General features: G+C 39.4%; 1 protein-coding gene across 2 annotated transcripts in view; it reads right to left on the bottom strand.

Annotated features, from left to right (window-relative positions):
* si:dkey-237h12.3 (teneurin-3) overlaps positions 1 to 25,817 on the bottom strand; it is a 649,923-nt gene that overhangs the window by 220,885 nt on the left and 403,221 nt on the right. For both annotated transcript variants that reach the window (XM_057849309.1, XM_057849310.1), the window contains 2 exons: positions 15,639 to 15,849; positions 4,656 to 4,757 (listed from right to left, as the gene is read on the bottom strand). In XM_057849309.1, coding sequence (XP_057705292.1) covers positions 4,656 to 4,757; positions 15,639 to 15,849 — 313 coding nt within the window. The remainder of the gene's footprint in view (positions 1 to 4,655; positions 4,758 to 15,638; positions 15,850 to 25,817) is intronic.

The raw sequence follows: 25,817 nt of genomic DNA, 5'->3' as shown, positions 1-25,817 counted from the left end.
TTTCGTCAACAATGACAATAAAGAAGATATTTCGTCGATGAACATTTTTTTCATGACGATGACGAGCTAAAAACATGGCTTTGGAGACTAGAAAATAACGAGACGAATGCCAGTTTTCGTATGACGATACGACAATGAGACGAAAATGCGGTTGTGTCACTCATGTGAGATGTGTATCTCAAGCAAGGCTGCGCTTCATCTGGTTTGTTTTCTTATCTTGAGAAGCGAGAATATGCAATGTTGCTTTAGCCTTTGAAGGTCTGAGCTGAGTGATCATCAGACGTCACTCTTAGCGTTAAGGCTGAGTTATGCTTCTGCAGCGGACCTAGGCATCAAGGCAGACCCGATTTACGACCCTCCACCGTAGCCTCTCCTGTTCCTTCACAATTTTCTGACTACGCATCACGTCAATGTGTGGTGACGTGACGCAAATGGACTGATTGGTCCGCTCAGACTGTTGTTTCCGGTTCAGCGCAAAATCACCGCCATTTACAAACATTCTTGGGCTACACTCAAAAATGGACCAAGTCGACGAGAGGATAATCGAAGAAGAAGTCCCCAAGTACAACCACCTCTACAATGTTTCATCAAGGCATTATATAGATTGCCAAATAGCAAGCAATTCGTGGAAATTACAGCGCTGGAGGCAGAGGCGTCGCGTCCCATTAGGCAAACCAGGCAATTGCCTAGGGCCCCCAGCCAGCAGGGGCCTCCAGAGGGCCAACAGATTTAGCACGCGCAGCTTTACTGCACTGTCGCAGCGACAAATGTAGGGAGTGTTAAAATACCAAGGAATCATTTGGCAGATTATCTAAGGTTTCTGTTATCAATCCCAATCAGCACTAAACATGTCACATAGATTTTACATGTTTAAGAAAGTCCAATCAGCTATTAATACCACATGATTGTTTGAAGAGTGACTCACCAAGTACTGTCTGGAAAGTCCTTGCAGAGTTGTTTTACGTTGATTTTCACAGGCCACCTCATTATTCATGTGACTACTTAAAGAAATGGTGTTTTTTTTTTTTACCCCCAAAAAGTCTATTAATGGGTCTATCGTATTCCTCGTCGAATACTCTATAAGAAAAACATAACATATATGCATCTAAAATAATCCTGAACGATTTTATTACCAATTTTATTACTCCTTTTAGCAAGGTTCCTTGGGTATGCGTACGTTCCCATAGCACCCAGTCCTGTTATTGTCCTACGTCACAAGCGCTGCGTATTCTGGGAGCGAGAATAGGCATAAGGTGCGCATTTCGGGCAGAGGACAGCCACCGAATGTAAGTACATCCATATGAGTCAGTGTAAAGTGCTTAGTTTTCGCCACTTTTATGGCCAAGATGACCGCACGTGCACGCAGCGCGCACTCATAGCCCCCCACCTTTGTGTTCATTATACTGCGCGAGTATGAATGTGTGTCACGTGACACAGAAGGGCCCGATGTTGCTTGTTGCCTGGGGATCCTTGGTACGCCTCTGGCTGGAGGTCAGCGAATGCATAAAAAATGGAAGAACCTCAGAGACAATGGCTACACGAAGGGGTGACTCAGCTAGCCAAAAACTGCCAGCTTTTTATCACTTTATGTCATATTTTTGGTTGGTGCACTTTATAATTTATTTTGTACATATGTTTGCTGTGAATATGTGACATATTTACATTTAAACTCCAAGTATATGAAGAATAAAGCAGAGCTTTGGTGTCAAGAGTTGTTTTGATGTTTAATTTTCAACAACAGACAGTTTACAAACTCGATTCATCATCACTGATTCAGAGTGTCTCGGCACCCCATTTCATTTAGCCACGGCACATTTCCTTGAGGTGATTGAAAGAAAGCCATCAGGTCATTTCGAACAACTTTGTAGTTGAATTAATCGCTTCTTAAATGTGACCGTGCTTTGCTGTGCGTAGTCTGGTGCAATAGCAAGGGCTGTATACGGAGCAGTAGGTCATCAAACCGGTCCGTTGACATGCGAAAGTAGTGAAAGTGAATTTTTCGCATCGAGATGTAGTGGGCAAACCAGTGTTGTAAATTCGCCGGTTCTCAACCTAGACTGGTTTAGTGTCAGACAGACCACCTCCGCAACCGTCTTCTGTGTTGCCTACGCCTCAACATTTGTATGATCAACATTAGTTGTTCAATGTTGATGAGTTGAAGATCCACACTCAAGCATTCCACCTCCGTTGGCATTGTTGTCTAACCAGAAGCAAACTAGAGGAAGTCGACAAGAGTCCCCCAAAAACCGTACAAACACAACACAACATCTCTCTCGTGGCTTCGCGGTGAATAATAGAGCAACGTGTTCCCTTGCTGGAGAACTTCGAATGCTCATTGATGCCGTAGGGTCTACATCGTCGCTACGCTGTCACCGCAACGCAGAAGCATAACTCAGGCTTTAGCATTAGCTTCAGAATGGAGAGCATCCTCTTAAAACATTGACCAGTCTCTTTTCTGGTCACTAAATCAAGTGGATAAACACTCGGACAAATATTTTTTTTAACATATAGTTTGTGGCTTCTAGGTAAGTTTAATTTAAAATAATGTACTGCTTTTCCTGCTGAGAGTGTATTACCATCACAAAATTGCCGTTGTCCTCTTAGACCAGGGGTGTCCAAACTATTCCACATTGGGCTACAGTGGGTGCTGCATTTCATTCCAACAAAACAAGACGACACCTTTTGACCAATCTAGTGTCTTAAAAGTGTAATCAGTTGATTGCAGTCAGGTGCTGCTTGTTTTAGCAGAAACGTCATTGGTTAAACTGTCTGTGACTGTCAATTGGTAGGAACAAAAACCAGGACCGACAGCGGCCCCTGAGGACCGGTTTGGACACCCATGTCTCAGACACTACAATATGTGCTCACTTTATGTTCAGCCGAAATTTTTGGGAATCGTTATTTTCTAGACTAAAACTTTTATAGACAAAAACATTTTGAGTAACTGTTGACTAAAACTACACCAATACGAAAACATTTTTGAAATTCCTAAAATATGACTATGACTAATAAGTATATTTGTCCAAAACACTAACACAAAAATTAAAAGGGTTCCCAAAAACAACACTGGTTCTATGGGTTGTCTGTTCCTTTAAATATTTCTGTGGACTTTTGTGCACCACCCTCACTACATTGTTATGCGCCAGTCAGTAGAATGATTTGAAATATAATAATTAAGGTTGTTCCGATCATGTTTTTTTGCTCCCGATTCAATTCCAATCATTCCCGATAATTTTTCCCGATCATATAAATTTTGGCAATGCATTAAGAAAAAAATGAATAAAACTCGGACAGATATATACATTCAACATACCGTACATAAGTACTGTATTTGTTTATTATGACAATAAATCCTCAAGATGGCATTTACATTATTAACATTCTTTCTGTGAGAGTGATCCACGGATAGAAAGACTTGTAATTCTTAAAGGATAAATGTTACTTTGTATATTGTGACTAAATATTGCCATCTAGTGTATTTGCTGAGCTTTCAGTAAATGATACTGTAGCCATTTAACTGTTCTGCCCAAATGCATGATTTTCAGTAAATGATACTGTAGCCATTTAACTGTTCTGCCGAAATGCGATGAGAAGTGCAACCATGACTGTGCGTAGTGGCACCTATTGATATATCTTCTCTGCGTTGGGAAAAAACATAGGGTGTTAAGAAAAAGATCAACTACTACCTTTCTTCCCCAAATTGCTCCCCACGATATTTCTAATTGTTGAGAGAGGGATAGTAAGGCTTTAGCCAATTAAAAAAAAGCTCCAAAGGCTGCCAAAATTCACTCTACTCATTTTACGCTGCCTTTTATCTCTCTACATAGGTAAAACGGCGCCATTACAGATTGAACGCGACAATGCGTGAGAGGGTCGTGCAGTGCATGCGTTATTTGCGTTAACGTGATTAATTTAAAAAAAAAGTCATCACCGCCATTAACGCGATAAATTCGATAGCCCTCCTTTAAGCCAGAACTAAAGACTCTGGATGAGTGTAAGACATTTTGTCTGTAACGTTAAATACAATTACAAAACAATTTAATAAAAAAAAATATATATATTAAAAAAAGGCATGTCCGATATTTTTTTGCCGATTCCGATACATTGAAAATGACGTGATCGGACGCGACATCTTTAATAATAATTATAATAACGATGATAATATGAATGAAAATGCAATTGATATCTATGTGTCAAAAGGTTTTATACCTGCTGGTTTCAAATTTATGAATGAAAGAAACTGGCATCCATGCCATCGAAAAAAATCCCTTTGCTACACCATCGACGATCCAAAAAGATAATTCATTTTATAAATGTCATAAATATTAATACAATATTTCTGTCATTGGAATCATAATCTATTTGAATTTAAGATAGAGGGGAAAAAGGTCAATTGACAAATTTACATACATTACAGTACATTACACCATTTACTGTAAATCACTACAGTATGATATTAGGATTAGAAGCATGATTTCCGTTTATTATTAAAAAAAAAAAAAAAATCCTTCGATTTTTATCACACAGGACTAGTGATGGAAGTATACTGTATCTTTTTTAAATTTGAATGAAGGTAACTAACAAGTTAACCGAAAAGTAAAATGCATGTACTGTGTAAATATACAGAAAATATATCGATAAAAGTGGATAATTACCTCTAGAACAGTACGGTCCAATGAATCCTGGAAAGCAGTGACAGGAACCCGCCATGCACTCTCCGTTCCCGTAGCAGTTGTGTGCGCACTCGGTGACAGACTCTGCGGGAAGTCAGACTATTAATAACGCATCACGCCAATGACACCCTGCTGCAAATCGGAGGGAGATGGCTTTTAAAGTAACTTTTTGACAAGTGCACATTTCACCACGAGACAGAGCCCCAACTGCTCCCACCAAGCATCCCTTATTTGCGTGGAAGGCAAAGAAAAAGTGTATCCATTCCACTAAGGTTTAAGCCTCCGTAACGCATCTGTCAAATAAAAGCTACAGAAAGCATTTTAAATTAGAGCAAATAATTCAATTTCCTTGACATGTATTCCCCCTTGTCTTTGCTAGACTTTTTTTTTTTCCCAGCGTCGCCTATTTTTTTTTTTTTTATCCTCCTATCGCGGCCCAACGGCCCGATGATCAAGCCGAGTCGAGCAATCTCCCAAGTGTTTTAAGTCCTCTCCGACTTGAAGTTAATCTGACACATCCTACAGGGTAAGAGCTAGTGTTCACTCGACAGACTCCCAAAAGGCCAGCGTTTTGATAAGTGTGAAGAGGGCAAACTTTTTGATTTATTTTTTTTTAGGGGGTTATTACTTTGGATTGTGCTGGATGTTCAGATTGTATTGGATGTTCCCTTTAGCTAGAGGTGGATCGGGGCAATTTCCGCCAGACGCGTCGATACCTTCATATTTGGGAGGGCCCAATCGATGAAAGTCTCCACCCCGAAGGAAATAGAGGAAAAAATGTTATCTCCGGCCTTTTTTCGAAAGCCTACAAGTTTTTTGCTACGAAGAATCAATGCCAATGCATGGCTTTTATTACAACACAACTGCCAATGATCAGCAACCCTCCAAAGAACAACCCTCGTCTGTCTGCGAGCTTTGCAGAAAAGTCTAAAGATCGACCTGTTTACGTGCAGGCAGGATTTTTCTCACTCCGTCTTAATCCAGTCGGCTTGCGTTTGGTCACGCCAGGCCCCGTCGGAAAGGCCACATTTGCAACAATCGAGTAGGCGGGGCAGAAATTTTTGTTCAGCTTGTTAAAAATTTAATGGATGAACAAGCAAAGAAAGTATACAGTACTGGTCAGAGAAGGGCAAAAATAACGTATATTTGCTCCCACAATTTGTTTAAAACTCCTCACCGGAGTTTAAGATGTATCTCAAGCTAGGCTGCGCTCCATCTTGCTTGTTTGGAAACACGGTAAAATTTGTTTTCTTATCTTGATAAGAATATGCAATGTTGCTTTAGCCTTTAAAGGTCTGTGCTGAGCAATCATCGGTCGCAAAATATAACTCCTAACGTTAGCGTAGCATTTGAGCTAGCTTTAGCTTCAGAATCGCAAGCGTCCTCTTAAAACACTGGCCAGTCCAAAGCTACATCTACACTAGGACAGATAATTTTCTCAAGGGTATTTTCCCGACAATTTTTATACCTGTCCGCACTTCTGTTTCAGGTGCGTTTAAGGCACCCCCACTTCTTCAAGGTACGACTGCATTTGCGCAAGGTACGCATGCGTTGAAAGGAACAGCTTCATATCTTACGTCATCGCCCGCGCAATTTACCTCTGAACCGGAAAATAATTACTCGCCGGTGTGACATTTCAAAATTACTACACCTTCTAGACCTGGGGTCGGGAACTCTGTTTTGTGATCACTGTTTTTTTCGTGAACGCAATTGAACACAACTTGTGGGAGCGGCAGTGAAGGGAGAGCACGCTCGGCTTTTAGGAGCAATCGCCGAGTTGTGATTGAAATAAATCTTTAGAAAACAACGAAGCCTGACATCGTTACTTGACATGTTACAATCAATGCTTAGTTGCGCTCTCACCACTTGGAAAATAACAGACACATATGTCATGTACGAGGAGCAAGAACCAGTTGCGTATCGCAGACACAGGATTTTATTGATTTTGACAGGCAAAGGAAACAATCAGGTCAAGCGGTAATGGCTAGTTGGCATGCAAACATATGCTGAATCGCTGACGACCTGACACCGAATGTTGTCTGTTCGAGGCTTATATAGTGTTCTCAGTTGTTCTTTGTGACATAATTAAGGGTACACAGTACATGTGATAAAAGCTTAGTGATGCATGAGTGTGATGCAATATGCCAACACATTAATAGCTGCAACATTAATACATGCAATATGATGAACATTAATAGCTGAAACATTAACACATGACAACATATGGTGTGGCGCTGCCTATATATCCTGGAAGCCGCAACCAGGAGTGCTTGTGCATAACAGTGGCAATCCTGGAAGTGGCGATAGTTTTGACAGACAGAAATGTCATGAAAAACACTGATCGCGCGCCTCTTTGACTGGGGGTACCACGCAGGTCACTTTTTAGGGTTTAATTTTCTTCTACGCATTTTTATATACTCATGTTCGGCTTATCGGAGACAACGCGGAAAACTAGCTCTGTAAAAAACGTTCATCTCCGCGTCATCCGCGATGGGAGGACCATAAATGGGCGCTGAATAGAAGCATGTTATTGCGACGTAGTTTGAAGGTTCAAGAAAAATGTGTTGAAAGGAAAACAGGAGCGGGATTGCCACGTCGTGATCGTCCACCTCCATCGTTTACAATGCCGTCATGCCGCACGAAAGATGGCGACTGCATGATGTCACTCCAAAAGTATCCGATTGTTGTATGGAGACAGCAGTCCATATTAGACGGCGGGTAATTTTACCCGCCTACATTATCCGTGTAACAACTAATCTGGATAATAGGCATACTGGTGTAGCTGACATGTCGTATATTCCAACTAATTACACGTTTAAGGCCATTATCCGTCATAGTGTAGACGTAGCCTGATGCAGAGCCACTTGGCTTTTCTGATCAGTAAGTCTATAGCAGGGGTGCCCAAGTCCGGTCCTCCAGTGCCTCTATCCAGCTTGTTTTCCATCTCTCCCTCCTCCAACACACCTGAATCAAATAATCAGTATCATTATGAGGCTCCTGCAGAGTTTGCTGATTTGATTCAGGTGTGTTAAAAGAGGGAGACATGGAAAACAAGCTCGACATGGGCTCTCGAGGACCGGACTTGGGCACCCATAGTCTTGAGGATGTTAAACGCTCAGACAATTTTTGTTTTTTTTATATACAGTTCGTGGCTTATAGGTAGGTTTAATTGAAAATCATGTACTGTTTTTTTCTGCTGAGTGTGCATTATCGTCACAAAGTTGGCCATGTCCTTATAGACGCTACAATATGTGCTCATCTGTCAATGTTCTTTCGAAATTGTTGGAAACCTTTATTTTTGAACTAAAACTTTTGAAATTTACAGACAAAAACATTTTGAGTTACTGTCGATTAAAACTAGACGAAATCTGTATGAGATTTCTTCGAATACAAGTAGACTAAGACGAAAACGACTAAGATATGATGATGATACGATATGATAAGTCATAGTCTTTCCCATCATGCTTCTTGCGATTCTGCTCTCCTACTGGCGTATTGCTGATGACGTATGATGATGTGAGCATGCACGACAGTGTTATTGTTATTGTATAAGAGCACAGGTCTCCTCGCATTTTTTTCTCATGAAGTTTTTTTAAGCCCACACACTGTTCACTATATTAGTAGCACATTAGAGCACAGGCTCGTCACGTTTTTGTGTCACGAAGAGTAAGATAGGCAATAGGCACCATCTTGAAAGTGAAGGAAGGTATTTATTTTTCCATTTTCCTTTGCATAATGTTCTATTATTTACTTCATTAGAGTTACTAATGGTTAGGTTAGGTATATGGAATAATTCAAACGTGTTCAGCTGTTGTTTTATTCTGGTTTTACTCCGATTATAAAATTTAATATGGTGTTTCAGTTGGGCTTGGAAAGGATTACGGCATTTACATTGAAAACACATTGAAAACACATCTTTATTTACAGAATTGTTAGGTTACGAGACTACTTCCAGAACCAATTAATTTCATAAATAAACAATAGTTTGCATCTCAGGTTATCAATATGTGCACACCCAAAATTGATATCGTTTTAAAAAGATCCAATTGTTTAGTAAAGAAACCAAAGTTTTCCACGAGAATAGTGTCTTACTGATGTCCCGATCCAATATGTCTCTTTCTGGAGTATCTGACAGTCCTGGAATTAGTGACAAGATCGTATCCGATCCAGTAGTCGCATGTTTTAAAGTACCATCGTGCTTTTCAGCTGCTGTAAATCAAGCCACATGGCAAATATGTCCGCTGGGTGAGACTACTGCTCTCTAGAAACTAATGATATTCACAGAGCATCGTGTAATATTCTTGGGAAAGTACCAGCAGAGCTTCGTTTAATACAAAAATATGATTTTTGCATTATTTTTAAGGGTAAAAAAAACCGGATTGGCATTGGATCGGTATCATCAAAACATATGTTGGAAAAAAACGGATCAGAAGTAAAGAAATTAGCATCAGGACCTACTGTACCTAGCATCTACACTCATCGGCCACTTTATTAGGAACACCATGCAAGTAACAGGTTGGACCCGCTTTTGCCTTCAGAACTGCCTCAATTCTTCGTGGCATAGATTCATCAAGGTGCTGGAAGCATTCATCAGAGCGTTTGGTCCATATTGATTTGATGGCATCACACAGTTGGTGCAGATTTTGTCGGCCGCACATCCATGATGCGAATCTCCCGTTCCACCACATCCCAAAGATGCTCTATTGGATTGAGATCTGGTGAATGTGGAGGCCATTTGAGTACAGTGAACTCATTGTCATGTTCAAGAAACCAGTCTGAGATGATTCCAGCTTTATGACATGGCGCATTATCCTGCTGAAAGTAGCCATCAGAAGTTGGGTACATTGTGGTCATAAAGGGATGGACATGGTCAGCAACAATACTCAGGTAGGCTGTGGCGTTCCAAAGATGCTCAATTGGTACCAAAGGAAATGCCAAGAAAATATTCCCCACACCATTACACCACCACCACAAGCCTGAACCGTTGATACAAGGCAGGATGGATCCATGCTTTCATGTTGTTGATGCCAAATTCTGACCCTACCATCCGAATGCCGCAGCAGAAATCGAGACTCATCAGACCAGGCAACATTTTTCCAATCTTCTATTGTCCAATTTCGATGAGCTTGTGCAAATTGTAGCCTCAGTGTCCTGTTCTTAGCTGAAAGGAGTGGCACCCGGCGTGGTCTTCTGCTGCTGTAGCCCATCTGCCTCAAAGTTCGACGTACTGTGCGTTCAGAGATGCTCGTCTGCCTACCTTGGTTGTAACGGGTGGTTATTTGAGTCACTGTTGCCTTTCTATCAGCTGGAACCAGTCTGGCCATTCTCCTCTGACCTCTGGCATCAACAAGGCATTTCCGCCCACAGAACTGCCGCTCACTGGATATTTTTTCTTTTTCGGACAATTCTCTGTCAACCCTAGAGATAGTTGTGTGTGAAAATCCCAGTAGATCAGCAGTTTCTGAAATACTCAGACCAGCCCTTCTGGCACCAACAACACTGCCAGGTTCAAAATCACTCAAATCACCTTTCCTCACCATACTGATGCTTGGTTTGAACTGCAGGAGATAATCTTAAACCATGTCTACATGCCTAAATGCACTGAGTTGCCGCCATGTGATTGGCTGATTAGAAATTGAGTGTTAACGAGCAGTTGGACAGGTGTACCTAATAAAGTGGCCGGTGAGTGTATGTAAACTTGCAGCAGCCATTGACAGTGCTAGATATCAAATTCATGTCTGGTGCCATCAATGGCACTAAAACATGAGCATTCGATAATTCCTATATCACCATTTTGAAAGATAATCGTTACTGTGAGCCCTGTATCACAAATCATATCGTATGGCAAAGTGCTCAGACGTTCCTAGACCTAATGCGCAAGCAAGATGCTAATTACCCAATTGCTACTGATGCTGCAGCATCAGTATCTGAACGAGGTCAAAGTGCTTTGAGTAGTTTGGCAGTGGAAAAGCATATACAATTTACCATTCATCATTTTTAAATTAGTTAAATGATCTGTGGAAAGAAAAAAATCAGCCCACATCATGTACGTATAATTAGATTTTTTTGTTACGGAACCACCACTCAAGAGACAGAAGGTGCTTCTGCAGCCTCACCCTTATTTGTTTCCCGTGACCTGAGGTTTGCTGAATCTAACAAGGAACACAATCCTCAAAATAGCTACTGTAAATTAAAAAGAAGACATAAATAAATAACTTATCCTGGCTAACAAAACAACAACAGGGGGAATATTAGACTGTTAGAGGTGATGGGACAACAGGGAATTGAGAGGTTTTAGAACTGAAGCGGAATTAGCATAATTTCTGCTTGACAGACAAGTTCATCAGGCACTTTTTCATCCCTCAGGAACTGTACATTAGGCAAAATACAACATCAAACCCATGACATTTTAGTGTTATAGCAATATTATTATGGGCAAATCGGAAAAGTAACGTGTGTTTCCACTCACCAACCATTTTTAAATGGCTGGCTCACGGTTCCGTCTGATATTTCACACCAAAGACTACTGTTGCAATTCTTTTGTGGGGTATATATATATATATTTTTTTTAAGGGCTGTCAAAATGATCGCATTAACGGGCGTTAATTAATTTTTTAAATTAATCCCGTTAAAATATTTGACGCAATTAACGCACTAGGCCCGCTCAGACAGATTTAAATGTCAGTACAGTGAAAGGCCAACTTGTTAATTGTGTTTTATGGAGTTTTTCCGCCCTCTGCTGGCGCTTGGGTGTGACTTGCATATGTTATGTGGCGTAATGTCGCCCTCTGCTGGCGATTCAGTGCAGCTGATTATTTGGGCTTCGGCGCGCTTTTCTGACGTGATTATACGTCGACGCGAACTCACACTAATAGACAGTGCTATTCAGACCAGCTAACGTCCGCATCCAGTATTTAGTGGCAGTTCTCATAGCCCATCACACTGTTTGTGTCTAATACATGCATCGCTTGTGAGTTATATTCCTCCTTTGTTTATATTCATGAGCATTAGATAGTTATTGATGATGTGTATTTGAATTTGTTCACATATATGGTGAAATGCAGTTACATTATTAGATGCTTGTGAGCTAATTGGCTAGTGCTACTGCTCAAATGGACACGTGTGTGTACATTTTATGTTATTTTGTGATTTATGCAAGTTATTGACACATTGCCTTGTTATTTTCAGTTTTACAAAAATACAAGAAACGTGCTCTTGTCAAAAAGAGATGACTTCAGTAAAACCCATGCAACTTTGCCACACCGTCTGATTTCTTTTTGGAACTTATGTTCGCTATCTGTCAATTTGTGTACTCACACACATTGAGGACAGAATAGGGCTACTAGTTTATTTTTTGATTGAAAATTTTACAAATTTTATTAAAACGAAAACATTAAGAGGCGTTTTAATATAACATTTCTATAACTTGTACTAATATTCATCTTTTAAGAACTACAAGTCTTTCTATCCATGGATCACTTTAACAGAATGTTAATAATGTTAATGCCATCTTGTTGATTTATTGTTATAATAAGCAAATACAGTCCTTATGTACCGTATGTTGAATGTATATATCCATCTTGTCTTATCTTTCCATTCCAACAATAATTTACAGAAAAATATGGCATATTTTATAGATGGTTTGAATTGCGATTAATTGCGATTAATTACGATTAATTAATTTTTAAGCTGTAATTAACTTGATTAAAATTTTTAATCGTTTGACAGCCCTATTTTTTTTATATACAATTGGCTGAATCACGTATCAAGCCCCTTTCACACACATATCCCGGTAAATTTCCGTGTGAAGGCTGGTTTATGCAGACCTACGCGATCAAGGCAGACCCGATTTACGAACCTCCTCCGTAGCCTAACGTGCACCTCCACAAAATCCTGACTACGCGTCACATCAACGCGTGGTGACATGACACAAATGGACTGTGATTGTTCCGCTCAGACTGTTCTTTCCGGTTCAGTGCGAAATCACGGCCATTTACTAACATTCTGCACTACACTAAAAAATGGACCATGCCGACGAGAGGATCATCGAAGAGCTCCAAAAGTACGACCACCTGCACAATGTTTCGTCAATTCGTGGAGGGAGATTGCTGAAAAGATGGGACTGGAGGTCAGCGAATGCATACAAAAAATGGATGAACCTCCGACACAAGTACTGTATTTTTCGGACTCTAAGTTGCATTTTTTTTCATATATTGGCTGGGGGTTCGACTTATACTCACAAGCGACTTATGTGTGCAATTATTAACATATTATGATATCGTTTCACATGTTATTTTGGTGTTTTGGAGTGATACTGATGGTTTGGTAAACTTGTTAGCATGTTCTTTATGCTATCGTCATCTGAAAAACGTTTAATAGCTATGGCCACGTTCACGTTCTGCCTTTGGCAATGTGTGTTCAATTGTATTATTGACTTTTTTATATTGAAATGCATGCTTTTAGTTTGTGGCGCTTTCACGCCCATTTGGGGGCGCACTCGCACTTGTTTACGCGACGAAGAGCGCTCGCACGCCAGAATAAGATGGACAGCTACGCGGCGTCTCTGAGCGAGTGGGCGAGAGACAGACACCGCTGCGAACCTACGTTCATTGTTTATGCTTGTAAAATATCTCTACAGAGGCAACGCCTGTGTGTATCATCTTTTCTGTTGTTGTTGTGTGTTTTCCACCCGCGATCGGACACTGAGAGCCACTTGTGTGGTTGTTTAAACGATGTGCTAATGCTAGCGAACGTATGCTAACCGTTTGTGTCATTGCTGTAATAGCACCTAATTATCATTTATTTACGTTGATGCGAACCTGTTTGGTATTGAGGATGAAATCTATTCAGCAAATTATACGGACGTCCAGCATCGTCATTTGAGAGTTTAGCTCGCTGTATAGCAAGGACCGAGCCGTAGCGTCCTGGTAAGGACAGTATATTTGCATTTTGTTGTTCATGCATCATACTGTACACTTTTTTCAGCATGTTGTTCTCTATTGTATTTTTTTTTAGAGCTGAAACGAATACTCGAGTAACTCGAGTAACTCGAGTTTAAAAACTGATCCGAGTAATTTTATTCACCTCGAGTAATCATTTATTTTGACAGCTCTAAGCATCACATTTTGCTCGGACTACTTTTAATGCGGGACAACGCGCTGATGTCACGTGCGTAGAGGAAGAAGCGGAAAAAAAAAAAAAAAAAACTTAAGTAAAAAACTTCCTCTTCGTTGGACATTTTATGGCTGGTGTGACTTATACTCAGGTACGACTTAAAGTCCGAACAATACGGTAAGTGTGTGTTCAGAAGCGAATGGCCACTTTAGGTATTTCCAGCTTGCTATGTGGATAAGTGCGATGTTTGTTTACCACTTTACTGCGAAGAAAGAGGAAGTCATGATCGAACCGCCATATTTACGTCATCAGCCATCGTGCTGTGACCCGTGAATTTAACGCCTGCTTTCATACGCACCGCTTCCCTGGAAAGTCCTGGACATTATAGTATAAGGTAGAGATGTCCCGATCACGTCATTTTCAAAGTATCGGAATCGGCAAAAAAATATCGGCCATGCCTTTTTTCAATATATATATATATATATATATATAATTTTTTTTTTTATTATTATTTTTTTTTTATTAAATCATTTTCTAATTGTATTGAATGTTACAGACATAATATGTTACACTCATCCAGAGTCTTTAGTTTAGGCTTAAGGTAGGGTTATCAAATTTATCCCGATAACGGCGGTAATTAATTAAAAAAAAAAAGTATCACGTTAAAATATTTAACGCAATTAATGCACGATCCACTCATGCATTGTTGCGCTCAAACTGTAATGGCGCCGTTTTACCTATATCGAGAGATAAAAGGCAGCGTAAAATGAGTACAGTGAATTTTGGCAGCCTTTGGAGCCTTTTTTTAATTGGCTAAAGCCTTACAATCCCTCTCCCTACGATTAGAAATATCATGGGAAGCAATGTGGGGAAGCAAGGTAGCAATTGATCTTTATCTTAACACCTTATGTTATTTCCCAACGCAGAGAAGATATATCAATTGGTAGCACTACGCACAGTCACGCTTCCACTTCCCATCATGCATTCGGGCATGGCTACAGTATCATTTACTGAAAGCTCAACAAATACACTAGATGGCAATATTTAGTCACAATATACAAAGTCACAAGTCTTTCTATCCATGGATCCTTCTCACAGAAAGAATGTTAATAATGTAAATGCCATCTTGAGGATTTATTGTCGAAATAAACAAATAAAGTACTTATGTACTTTATGTTGAATGTATATATTCGCCCGAGTTTTATTCATTTTTTTTCTTAATGCATTGCCAAAATGTGTATGATCGGGACAAATTATCGGGAATGATTGGAATTGAATCGGGAGACAAAAAAAGCAATCAGATCGGGAAATATCGGGATCGGCAGATACTCAAATTCAAACGATCGGGATCGGATCGGGAGCAAAAAAACATGATCGGAACAACCCTAGTATAAGGGCTGCCCGTTTAAATTCCGGGATTTAACCCTTTATTGCCAAATGTATCACATTTAATACACCAAAAATTAACATTTCTTTTTGGAAAAAAAAAAAAAAAGATGGATGCAAGTCAACACATGCATCTGCAGGTTCCATGAGAAAAAAAAAAAAAAAAAAAACATGATTTAGAGAGGGTTATAGATATTAGAGAGCTTATTACACACATTCATTTTGACTTTTCTTTTTACAAATTTGAAATAAAGGTTTATTAGGACATAATTTTTGAAATTGTGGGATTCTATGATAATTGCTTCATGTTGCAGGTATTATAGTTTAAACGATGTTCAGGTGTATGTGAAAGGGGCTTCAGTAGCTTTCATAACCCAGTAACAGACCAAATTTTAAAATCTGAAAATCATTTTCAAGTCTCAAAGATGGCCATTATGACATATTTCCAGTTAAAAATAGGCTTACCTTGAACAATTGCATTGTAGGACACTGTCTCCACGGTGCGGCCGTCGTTGTAGAAAGCCAGGTGCCACACGCCGGCGTCAAACTGCTGGATGAACCCCGCCTGGTGGACCACCACCTGGTGCTCAGGGCGGGCTACCCTCTCGGGCTCGCTCGAGGCGCGGTGTTCGCTGGCGATGAGTCGGCTGCCGTCCAGGAGCTCGACAAAGTCATACTGCAAAAACAGTACACACAGGGGAATACAGTATCATTGATTAACTAACCATGAGGGAGCAATACATTAGAGCAGTGTTTTTCAACATTTTCTGAGTCACGGCACGTTTTTACATTGGAAAAAACCTTGCGGCACACAACCCACTAAAAATTTTCCAAAATGACTTTCTGTACAGTGTATGTACATTTATTTATGTATATAGTTGTACCTACTCAGTGTGATATTTAATAGAACGTGAAACATAATGGAGTAGTTTTCCATTTTGAGTTACTGTCGACATAAGCTGATTTAAAGAGGGGGGCAGGCCCCCACCCCGGTGGCCAAAAAGTGTCATTGCAAGAAATTGTTTTTTTTATTTTTTTATTTCTTTATTTTATTTTATTTATTTATTTTCCCTTCAGGCATGACAAATCCAAACAAACATACAGCATTTATATGTGTTTACAATTAATTCAACCCGAAAAGAAAAGGGCTGACGGGAGAAGTTGAAGCTTATTGAAAGCCGTCCCCAGAATACCATATAGGACGCAGAAAATATCGAATATCAATTTTTGACATTCAGATTTCGTAACGATCACAAGTTTTTTTTACTAACCATCCCCTCTGATTGTTAATTTTCGCATATATATCCCCATACTTTCCTATATATAAACTAGTTGTAAAACAATAAAACTGCAACAAAAATGAATGAAATAAAATGTTTTTATAATGGGTCAAAATTATTTTTCAAACAGATCATGTGACTAGCACCTTAGACAGTCATTTGCTTTGCATATCATTAAAAAAAAAAAGATCAAATGATTTTTTTTCTCTGATTGAAAAAAAATGTTTTTTTTGATCGAAGCAACTTTTTTTTGGGATTGAATGAGTTAGACACAAATATCCTACCCATAATATGGGCCAAACACAAAAAGGATTGCTTCAATCAAAGAAAACTTTTTCGATGAAAACGTGAGTGTTCAAATGCAAATTTTTCAATCTCAAATATTTTTTCGCATTCAAAAACGTTTTCTAGGATTAAAATTTTTCTTCTTTTTTATTTAAGTGATTTTTCTTTTTGAAGATATATTTTTATACTCAAATCCCCCCCCCAATTTTTTTTTTTTTTTATTGAAGTGATTTTTCTTTTTGAAGATATATTTTTATACTCAAATCCCCCCCAAAAAAAATCAAAGAAAAAGCTTTTACATGCATTTTTTTTTAGTTTCAAAAGATTTTTTGCATTTACATTTTTTTTTTTTTTTTAATGATTGAATCGACTTTTTAATTTTTTTTTTTAATTGAATAATAAAGACATAAATCTATCTCCATATGGTTCCGCCCAGGGGATACAATTTTTGACTGAGGTAACTACATTGGCACGACGCCGGCGGGCGTACCATATTCAATGGTTGACCACCTTGGCGAAAAGTATTGCCTAAGCAGTCTGATTTAGAATTCCTCTCAAGAATGATGGGAAACAAAAAACGCTCATTGTCAACTTATTATTATAGATATTCTTGTAAATTAATTTTATAGCTGACATTGCGTTTCGGGGTCATCAACATGTTGTGCCCCCCCGGCCCAAAAGTCAAACTCCGGCTATGACTGTCGACTCAAACTAGACGAAAATTGTATGATATTTCGTCGACTAAAACTAGACGAAGACGAAAACATTTTGAAATGACTAAAATATGACTAAGACTAATTAGTACAGTGGTACCTTTACATACGATCACGTTGACACATGATCTTTTCGACATCGGACATCAAATTTGACTCAAAATATGCTCGAAATACGATGATTTAGGACAGCGCCGCAGTTTCTTTGTTTTCCCTCAAGCTGGACGCACGTCGGATTTTCTTGTTACAGAAATCAACATGGGTTCCAAAGGTTAGTCCAGGTGGTGAAAAAAATAAAAAGGTGTCGCCTACCATTGAAATGAAGATGGAAATTATAGAAAAATATGAGCATGCTGTGCACGTCCGTGAACTGGCTCAACAATAAGGTTGTAGAATGTCTACAATCTCACCGGTCCACCTCTGACCTCCGTTCGCCAGTCTTTATAAGTTAAGGTGATAATTATTAAGAAGAAGAATAAGAAATCGCCAGCTTTGTCAGGTTTTTAATCATTTATTTCAGAACTTGTGCAACACAACACGCCTACTGTCTGCCACTTTTGACGCCAGCAACAACAGAACATTAAAAGAGAAAGTAAAATCTCTAACGCACCTTTCTCACTGTCACGTCAGCCACGCGGTGCGTTCAGGTACAGCACGCAAAACACATCCGCCACATAAGAATCCGATTCGTTACTTTATTTCATTATTATGATTATACTGTATTATAATTCAGATTTTTATTTATAATTTATTTGTTTTGCTATGTGTAATTGCTGTTTGTAATCGTAACAGCAGTATTTATTAAGGATTTAGGCCATCTCTAGACCCAGCAGGTTTTTTTTTTTTTTCTAAACCGAGGATCCTGCCCAAATACGTTGGGAAAAAATAATTATGTTCACACAAGCACGTTTCTAGAAAAACAAAAAGCTTCCACAGCCAACCACATTCATTCATGTTTAAAGAGCATACGACAGGAGAAAATATAGTCTTAAATAGCATTATTATGTGAATTAAAATCACATTTTGAGACGATTCGACTATATACAAAAATTTAGCAAAGCGCAGATGACGAGAAATTAGTCTTTTAATCTGCCGGTTAGCCACGCCTACCATTATAGGGCTCTAGCGTCCCCAACAGGTGGATGACGTCAGCGGGAGACTGGGCTCATCGGTTTTACTATTCAGCACACAGAGGGGGAATTATTCAGAACGAGGAACACGCGACGAAGAGAGCTGCAAAATGTCATTGTTTCTGTCTCTTTACTTCAATATTTTTACAGGATATTCTCTCTATCCCAGTATTTTCCCCAATTGCTAAATAAATGGCATGGTCATGACAAATAACTTGTCTTGTGCTAAATGGAATATGAAATAATAAAAATGCTCTTATTCAGGATGACATGGCAAAATTACTCCATAATGGTCAAAACTGTCGACTTCACCTTTAATGTCGCACCTCCTGAACAATATTTAATGACACCTAAATTGGACATATGTCATTTCCCTTCCCCAGCTTCGGAGAATGTAAACAAACCAAGAGACGTGACAGCTAGCTGACATTATAACCCGAACCGAGTGATGTTTCAAAGTCTTCGAGGTGGAAAATCACACATAACTAGCCCGGATTATTTGACATGACGACTGGGTTGTCGATTGTCTTCGCAAACCGCCCGGTGCAGAGCAATTTACAGCTCGTTCCCCAGAGGAGGGCGGCTGCAGTTGTTGTGCAGCTAACGTGCAGCTAATGTGCATGAGGAGAGCTTTTTACATGCCTATCAATGATCAAACGTAAGTAGTCCTTTATTTAAAGAAAGTTTGTAGTATTTACTTTGTAATCGCTGTATTCGTATTTGACATAATACAAAACAAAATGTTTACTCACTTCCTCGTAAGTCAAATGGTCCCACAGTAGTAGGGCTTGTTTTGGCCAATATTCACGGTGAATGGGAACCTTTTGAAACTCCAAAAAGGCGCACACGCCTCTCCCTTATACAGTAAGATTTTTCTGCAGCCGTTTGGCTGGCGTGATGCGAAAAATAAACGTATTAATCCGCAAAATCAGCTGAATCCTTAGTCCTCATACACAACAGTACGGCTGTATAGTGAAGAGGACGCCTTCATCCGTACACGTCACAGCGCCCTCCTCCTCAATGCAAGACCGAAGCCGGAAGTCACTCATTTTCATGGCACGGGATTAAAAAAACTAAATAAATATAGCGATCGCTTCCACACACATCCAAGCGGTCCATATCATTCAGGAGCATAAAATACCGTGTGTATTATGGAATAAACATGCTTTTTCGTTTCTCATGCACTTTAAGTACATAATAAAAGGCGAAAAAAAACTGCCCGTAATACCCCCATCCTTCGCATGAGTTCTTTAACCCTTTAACACCGAACGTGTCGGCAGCGACGCGTTTACGCATATCGTCTTTGAAGCTTCGTCACGCAGTAATTACATCACTCACGTGCTGCTGGTTGGTCTCGTTTGAAAGTGCGGAAGTTGATGTCCACACCAGTTTTTATTTGAAGTCAATCGGCTAAGAAAAACGGGAGATAATGTCATTTGAATTTTATAGTTTTATTGCACTCATAAATATAAATTGAAACGCTGCATGGACCATGTATCCATCTCCATATTGTCATCATTTCTTGTCCTTTTTCAAAAGCGACAGCTGCACAAAATACTACTTATCCCAAGAGTCGTTGTGATGTCAGGAAAGACGAACCGAATGTGATCATTTTTAATAAATTTCCGAGCGAGGCGCCAACTATTGAAAGGGAGGCATGCGAAGCAAGCAGCGGCCGGTGTCGTGCCGAAAAATGCACAACACCGGTTGGTTTGAGCGAGCGACTTTGAAACGTGCAGAATGAATCTAAAACTACATTTAGCACAAGCTAATACATTATTTCATTAACTCAAGGAAGAAGATGAGTCGTATTTGTCGTTGTTTTCCTCTGATGAATCGGCGTCTCGGCGACAAATGACAGCAGTACGCTAAAGAGTAGGCTGTGTGACGTTGTGTGTGACGCAGCTCCGTGACCTGTTCAAGAAGAAGCTTTATTGAGTGCGCCAAAAAAAAAAAAAAAAAAAAAAACTTTATTGGGTCGCATGCCTGAACAATCCAAGAAATTGAACTACTTGTCAATATTTTTTAAAATACTTTTTTTCAATGTTATATATATTTTTCTTCACTATAATCTTTTCAATTTTTATGTAGATGTGTGTGCGAGAAGCTTGATTGCACGTATATACTTTTGATAAGGTGATGGGTACAACACCTAACTTCACAAAGAGATATCTTCCAAACCCTTTTTGTGTTAGATGATATATGCACATTTTTTTCTCACTATTTTGCACACTATATAGCCTGTTTTGACCATAGTATGTGTAAAGGCCAAAAACGCCTATGACCATACCTGCTGTTTGTGTTGAATTGTCAAACATAAAACTATTCAATCTTATTTTTTTCTATTGAATGTTTATCCTAACAAGTTGAATAAATATTATCAAGCTTCAAAACGGTTGGTCGAGCATGTTTGGTTGTCAATGGGACGTCAACTTTACAAATTTTGAAAAACGATTTTGGGATTTTTTTGTCTTTTTGGGTCCAAAATGTGGATTATAATTGGTCAGTGAAGAAAACAACAGTTTAGACATGAAGTTCAAGGTGTCCTGAAAAAAGGGACCCAATTTGGCCATTGTAAACAATTTTTTCTTTGAAATATAAAGGCAACATCAAATGCATGCAAATTCGGCCAAAATAGGCTTAGGTGTTAAAGGGTTAATATGAAGCACTGTAAGAGCTTGTAAAAAAAAAAAAAAAAAAAAAAATGGAAGCAAAAAAGCATCTGTCTAAATTACTTCAAATGTAAACATGGGTCTCAGGTGTGACGTAGGGACAAAGTTTGTCGCAGTCCTTGACGTTTCCACAATTAAATCTTCGGTTATCAGTGTCCACTTGATGGCGTCAGAAAAAAAGGCATTCACAAATCTTCACTCTGCCCGCAGTTTTCAAGGACCCTCGTTTAAACGTGCGTGGGCATGATAGGCCAAACCGTAGAAAAAGTTCTTCGTTTTGCCAAATACCCTGCTAAGTGTAGACATGGCCTTAGTGTAGGTTTTCGGGTTGTGGAACGAATTAATGGAATTATAATGTATTCTTAAGGGAAAATCCTGCTCGACATAGAACAATTTCGACTTACATACAAGGTCCTGGAACGAATTAATTTCATATGTAGAGGTACCGCTGTATTTGGAAGAGACTAATACAAACGTTGCCCAAGCACAAAGCAGTGAAGTCACGCTTATTCAAGTTTTAACTGAGCTTGAACTGTGTACCCTCTTCAGGTACAGCACGCAAAACACATCCGCCACATTAGTACCTGATTCGTTAAATTTTTACAGGAATTATTATTATTGTACTGTATTATTATTCGGATTTTTATTTATAATTTATTTGTTTTGCTATGTGTAATTGCCATTTATAATAGTACTAGCAGAATTTATTAAGGATTTAGTATAGGTTTTTGGGCTGTGGAAAGAATTAATGGAATTATAATGTGTGAAAGAATATTTTATTCATGTTTATAAAACATAATTATTAGCTGCTGTGAAACTGTATGCGTGCATGTGAGACTGTATTCATGTTCGTGCATTCAAAATATGTGTGCTTCATATACAGTTGTGGTCAAAAGTTTACATACACTTGTGAAGAACATAATGTCATGGCTCTCTTGAGTTTCCAGTTATTTCTACAACTGTGATTTTTCTCCGATAGAGTGATTGGAACAGATACTTCTTTGTCACAAAAAACATTCATGAAGTTTGGTTCTTTTATGACTTTATTATGGGTGAACAGAAAAAGTGATCAAATCTGCCGGGTCAAAAATATACATACATGGATCTGAAAAAGCGAATCATTGACTTGAACAAGTCAGGAAAGTCACTTGGAGCCATTTCAAAGCAGCTGCAGGTCCCAAGTGCAACAGTGCAAACAATTGTTTGTAAGTATAAAGTGCATGGCACTGTTTAAGGAAGAAAACGCAAGCTATCACCTGCTGCTGCGAGAAAGTTGGTCAGGAGGGAGAAGATTCAACCGAGAATCACCAAAAAGCAGATCTGCCAAGAATTAGAAGCTGCTGGAACACAGGTGTCAGTGTCCACAGTCAAGCGTGTTTTGCATCTCCATGGACTGAGAGGCTGCCGTGCAAGAAGGAAGCCCTTGCTCCAAAAGCGGCGCCTTAAGGCTCGACTGAAGTTTGCTGCTGATCACATGGACAAAGATAAGACCTTCTGGAGGAAAGTTCTGTGGTCAGACGAAACAAAAATCGAGCTGTTTGGCCACAATGTCCAGCAATATGTTTGGAGGAGAAAAGGTGAGGCCTTTAACCCCAAGTACACCATGCCTACCGTCAAGCACGGTGGTGGTAGTATTATGCTGTGGGGCTGTTTTGCTTCCAATGGAACTGGTGCTTTACAGAGAGTAAATGGGATAATGAAGAAGGAGGATTACCTTCAAATTCTTCAAGATAACCTAACGTCATCAGCCCGAAGATTGGGTCTTGGGCGCAGTTGGGTGTTCCCACAGGACAATGACCCCAAACACACATCAAAAGTGGTAATGGAATGGCTAAATCAGGCTAGAATTAAGGTTTTCGAATGGCCTTCCCAAAGTCCTGACTTAAACCCCATTGAGAACTTGTGGACAATGCTGAAGAAACAAGTCCATGTCAGAAAGCCATCAAATTTAACTAAACTGCACCAATTCTGTCAAGAGGAGTGGTCAAAGATTCAACCAGGCCAGAAGCTTGTGGATGGCTACCAAAAGCGCCTAACTGAAGTGAAAATGGCCAAGGAACATGTTACCAAATATTAGCGCTACTGTATGTATATTTTTGACCCAGCAGATTTGATCACTTTTTTCTGTTCACCCATAATAAAGTCATAAAAGAACCAAACTTCATGAATGTTTTTTGTGACAAAGAAGTATCTGTTCCAATCACTCTATCAGAGAAAAATCAGAGTTGTAGAAATAACTAGAAACTCAAGAGAGCCATGACATTATGTTCTTCACAAGTGTATGTAAACTTTTGACCACAACTGTATTCCTTTGAACTTCCACAATGACGCCTGTTGACTGCCTTATCAATATATGACTCCTCTTGTACCAGCCAGAGCGAGTTTCCAAGGTCATAACTCAGGATGTTTTTCTGTGGAAAATCCCCAGGTTGGACTGTAATAAGTTTCACTTCTGTTTCACAGTAAGCATCCAGTTTTGAGAAACAACACCAAATAAGGAGAAGCAGTTAGAGCTGACTCACTTCCCAAACTGTTGCTATTCTGAACTAACCAATCATCGCGCACCACACACCCACTGTTATGACATGTGTTGATTATTGCTATGTGACTACTAAATAAAAAGGCAACACTGGAACTCAGGAGGTAGGCGACGACTCGCGACGCTACACAGTTGTGTGAAGCCTCGCAGCTGCCGATCCCGAGCGCACGTTAAACTTTGAAGCTGACTCGAGTTATTCCTGACTGCAAATGGTTTAATCCCCGAGGAGGTGGGAGGTTTCTCTCATTGTGACTGTCGAATAGAATACTTGTTTGTTTTATTTCCTGAAATAATGTATTCTTATGGGAAAATCCTGCTCGACATATGACAATTTTGACGAACAAGGTCCTGGAACGAATTAGCTTCTTATGAAGGGAATAGTATCTTTTCTCGTATTTACCGATTGACTGTTTGTATTAGTCCAACACACTTAATATAATCAGTCAGGGAATACTATCTTTTCTCGTATTTACTGTTTGACTGTTTGTATTACTCCAACACACCCAATATAAAATAAATAGCACCTATACCATAGTTTAAAGAAAACAAGCAGAATACAGTCTAGGGCATAAGAGATACAGGACGCCTTCTTATCACGGAAGCCCAACGTGTGCGTCATGCAACTCACTGAGCAAGATTGACGCTGACTACCAGGTAATAGGCAAGACATCTACAAGCCCACGTCTCCACGTCAGTTCTTCCGGACACTCCAGAACAAATGGCGGGACGTCCTGTCCTAACACAAGCAACACCGAAGAACGCCCAATATCCAACTGATAACACGAATGATAGGACTCCAATAGCCCCTTTGACGCTGAGGTGGGCAAAATCTCCCACTGTGGTTGCCACAGTAACGGTGACTCAGCAGCTGTAACGCATGAACTAAACAGCCCAAACTGTGATAGAAGATTATCCTAAACACACCCTTCTTCCTGCCCATGGCCCTCATGGCGCAGCTTTCAAAAGACTGGATGTTTAACTAAGCATTGTTATTTTTTCTCGGGCACCTTTTGTTGACTTGTGATATGGTGACCTTGGAACGAATCTGCCTCCTCGCCTGTCTGTTTCTGTTTCACCTTGCCGTTTGATCGCTGTCGACCTGAATAAATTGTCAACTTGTGCTTCGTAGCCTTTTTCCAGCTTTCAAAATGGAGTCAGTACAAGGGGTTAAGAAAAAGGTGAACGCGCAGAGTTTGGCTGGGGTGATTCCGGCAATCTGGCTAAAGGGTCAGATTCCTTCAATAGGTACCACTGTATTTTCGTGAAAAAGACTAAACAAAAATTAAAAGGGGATCCAAAAACAACACTGTTGACCACAGAAGTGTATGATTGTTCAGCTACACATTGATTTAATGTACCTTGTATGTTTGCATGTTTATATAACCTGTTAAGTAAGTCTTGTGACTTATTTAAGACCTTGTTACGTCATAAAATCTTCCCTGTGAACCACTGTTTCATCTCACTTTGGCGCGGATTCTTCTGGGATCAGACTTAAGATGCCTTTTTATTTTCGCTTTTCTCCAGGAATAAAGACGATGAAAGACAAACTCAATAGATGATTTCAGCCTTATAGAAATTCCACCTCAAAGTGTTTTTCATATTGAGTTTTGTACGTCTGAAATCCAATGTTTGAAGTAGAATGTTGATTTTACCATGAGTGGGTATTAAGATTGAGTTGCCGCACTAAAAGGAAAAAAAAAACAATCTCTCTTCCTCTATTGACTTTGGCACATAATTATATTTCTTGTATTTGCATGAAAATCAAAGAATAATTCAGTTATAAGCTTAACGCTTGGGGTTTGCAGATGGCTAATAAAGTTTGTTTTGTTTAAAATATGTAAAGTGCTCCAGTCTATGCGGAATCAATAAATTTAGTTTATTGATAACAATTTCACAGCATTTAAAACAACAAAAGATACATACTGTATGTAGTTCAAACAAGTTCTTCATTAAAGCGGCTAAGCAGGGGTTTAAATGTACTTCTACCTCCGCAAACAAACATCGACTTACAAGACAAACAAGGCG

The sequence above is a fragment of the Corythoichthys intestinalis genome, chromosome 11 (genome assembly GCF_030265065.1).
Source record: "Corythoichthys intestinalis isolate RoL2023-P3 chromosome 11, ASM3026506v1, whole genome shotgun sequence".
Classification (NCBI taxonomy): domain Eukaryota; kingdom Metazoa; phylum Chordata; class Actinopteri; order Syngnathiformes; family Syngnathidae; genus Corythoichthys; species Corythoichthys intestinalis.
The sequence above is the reverse complement of the archived record's forward strand: the minus strand, read 5'-3'. Positions and strand labels throughout refer to the sequence as shown.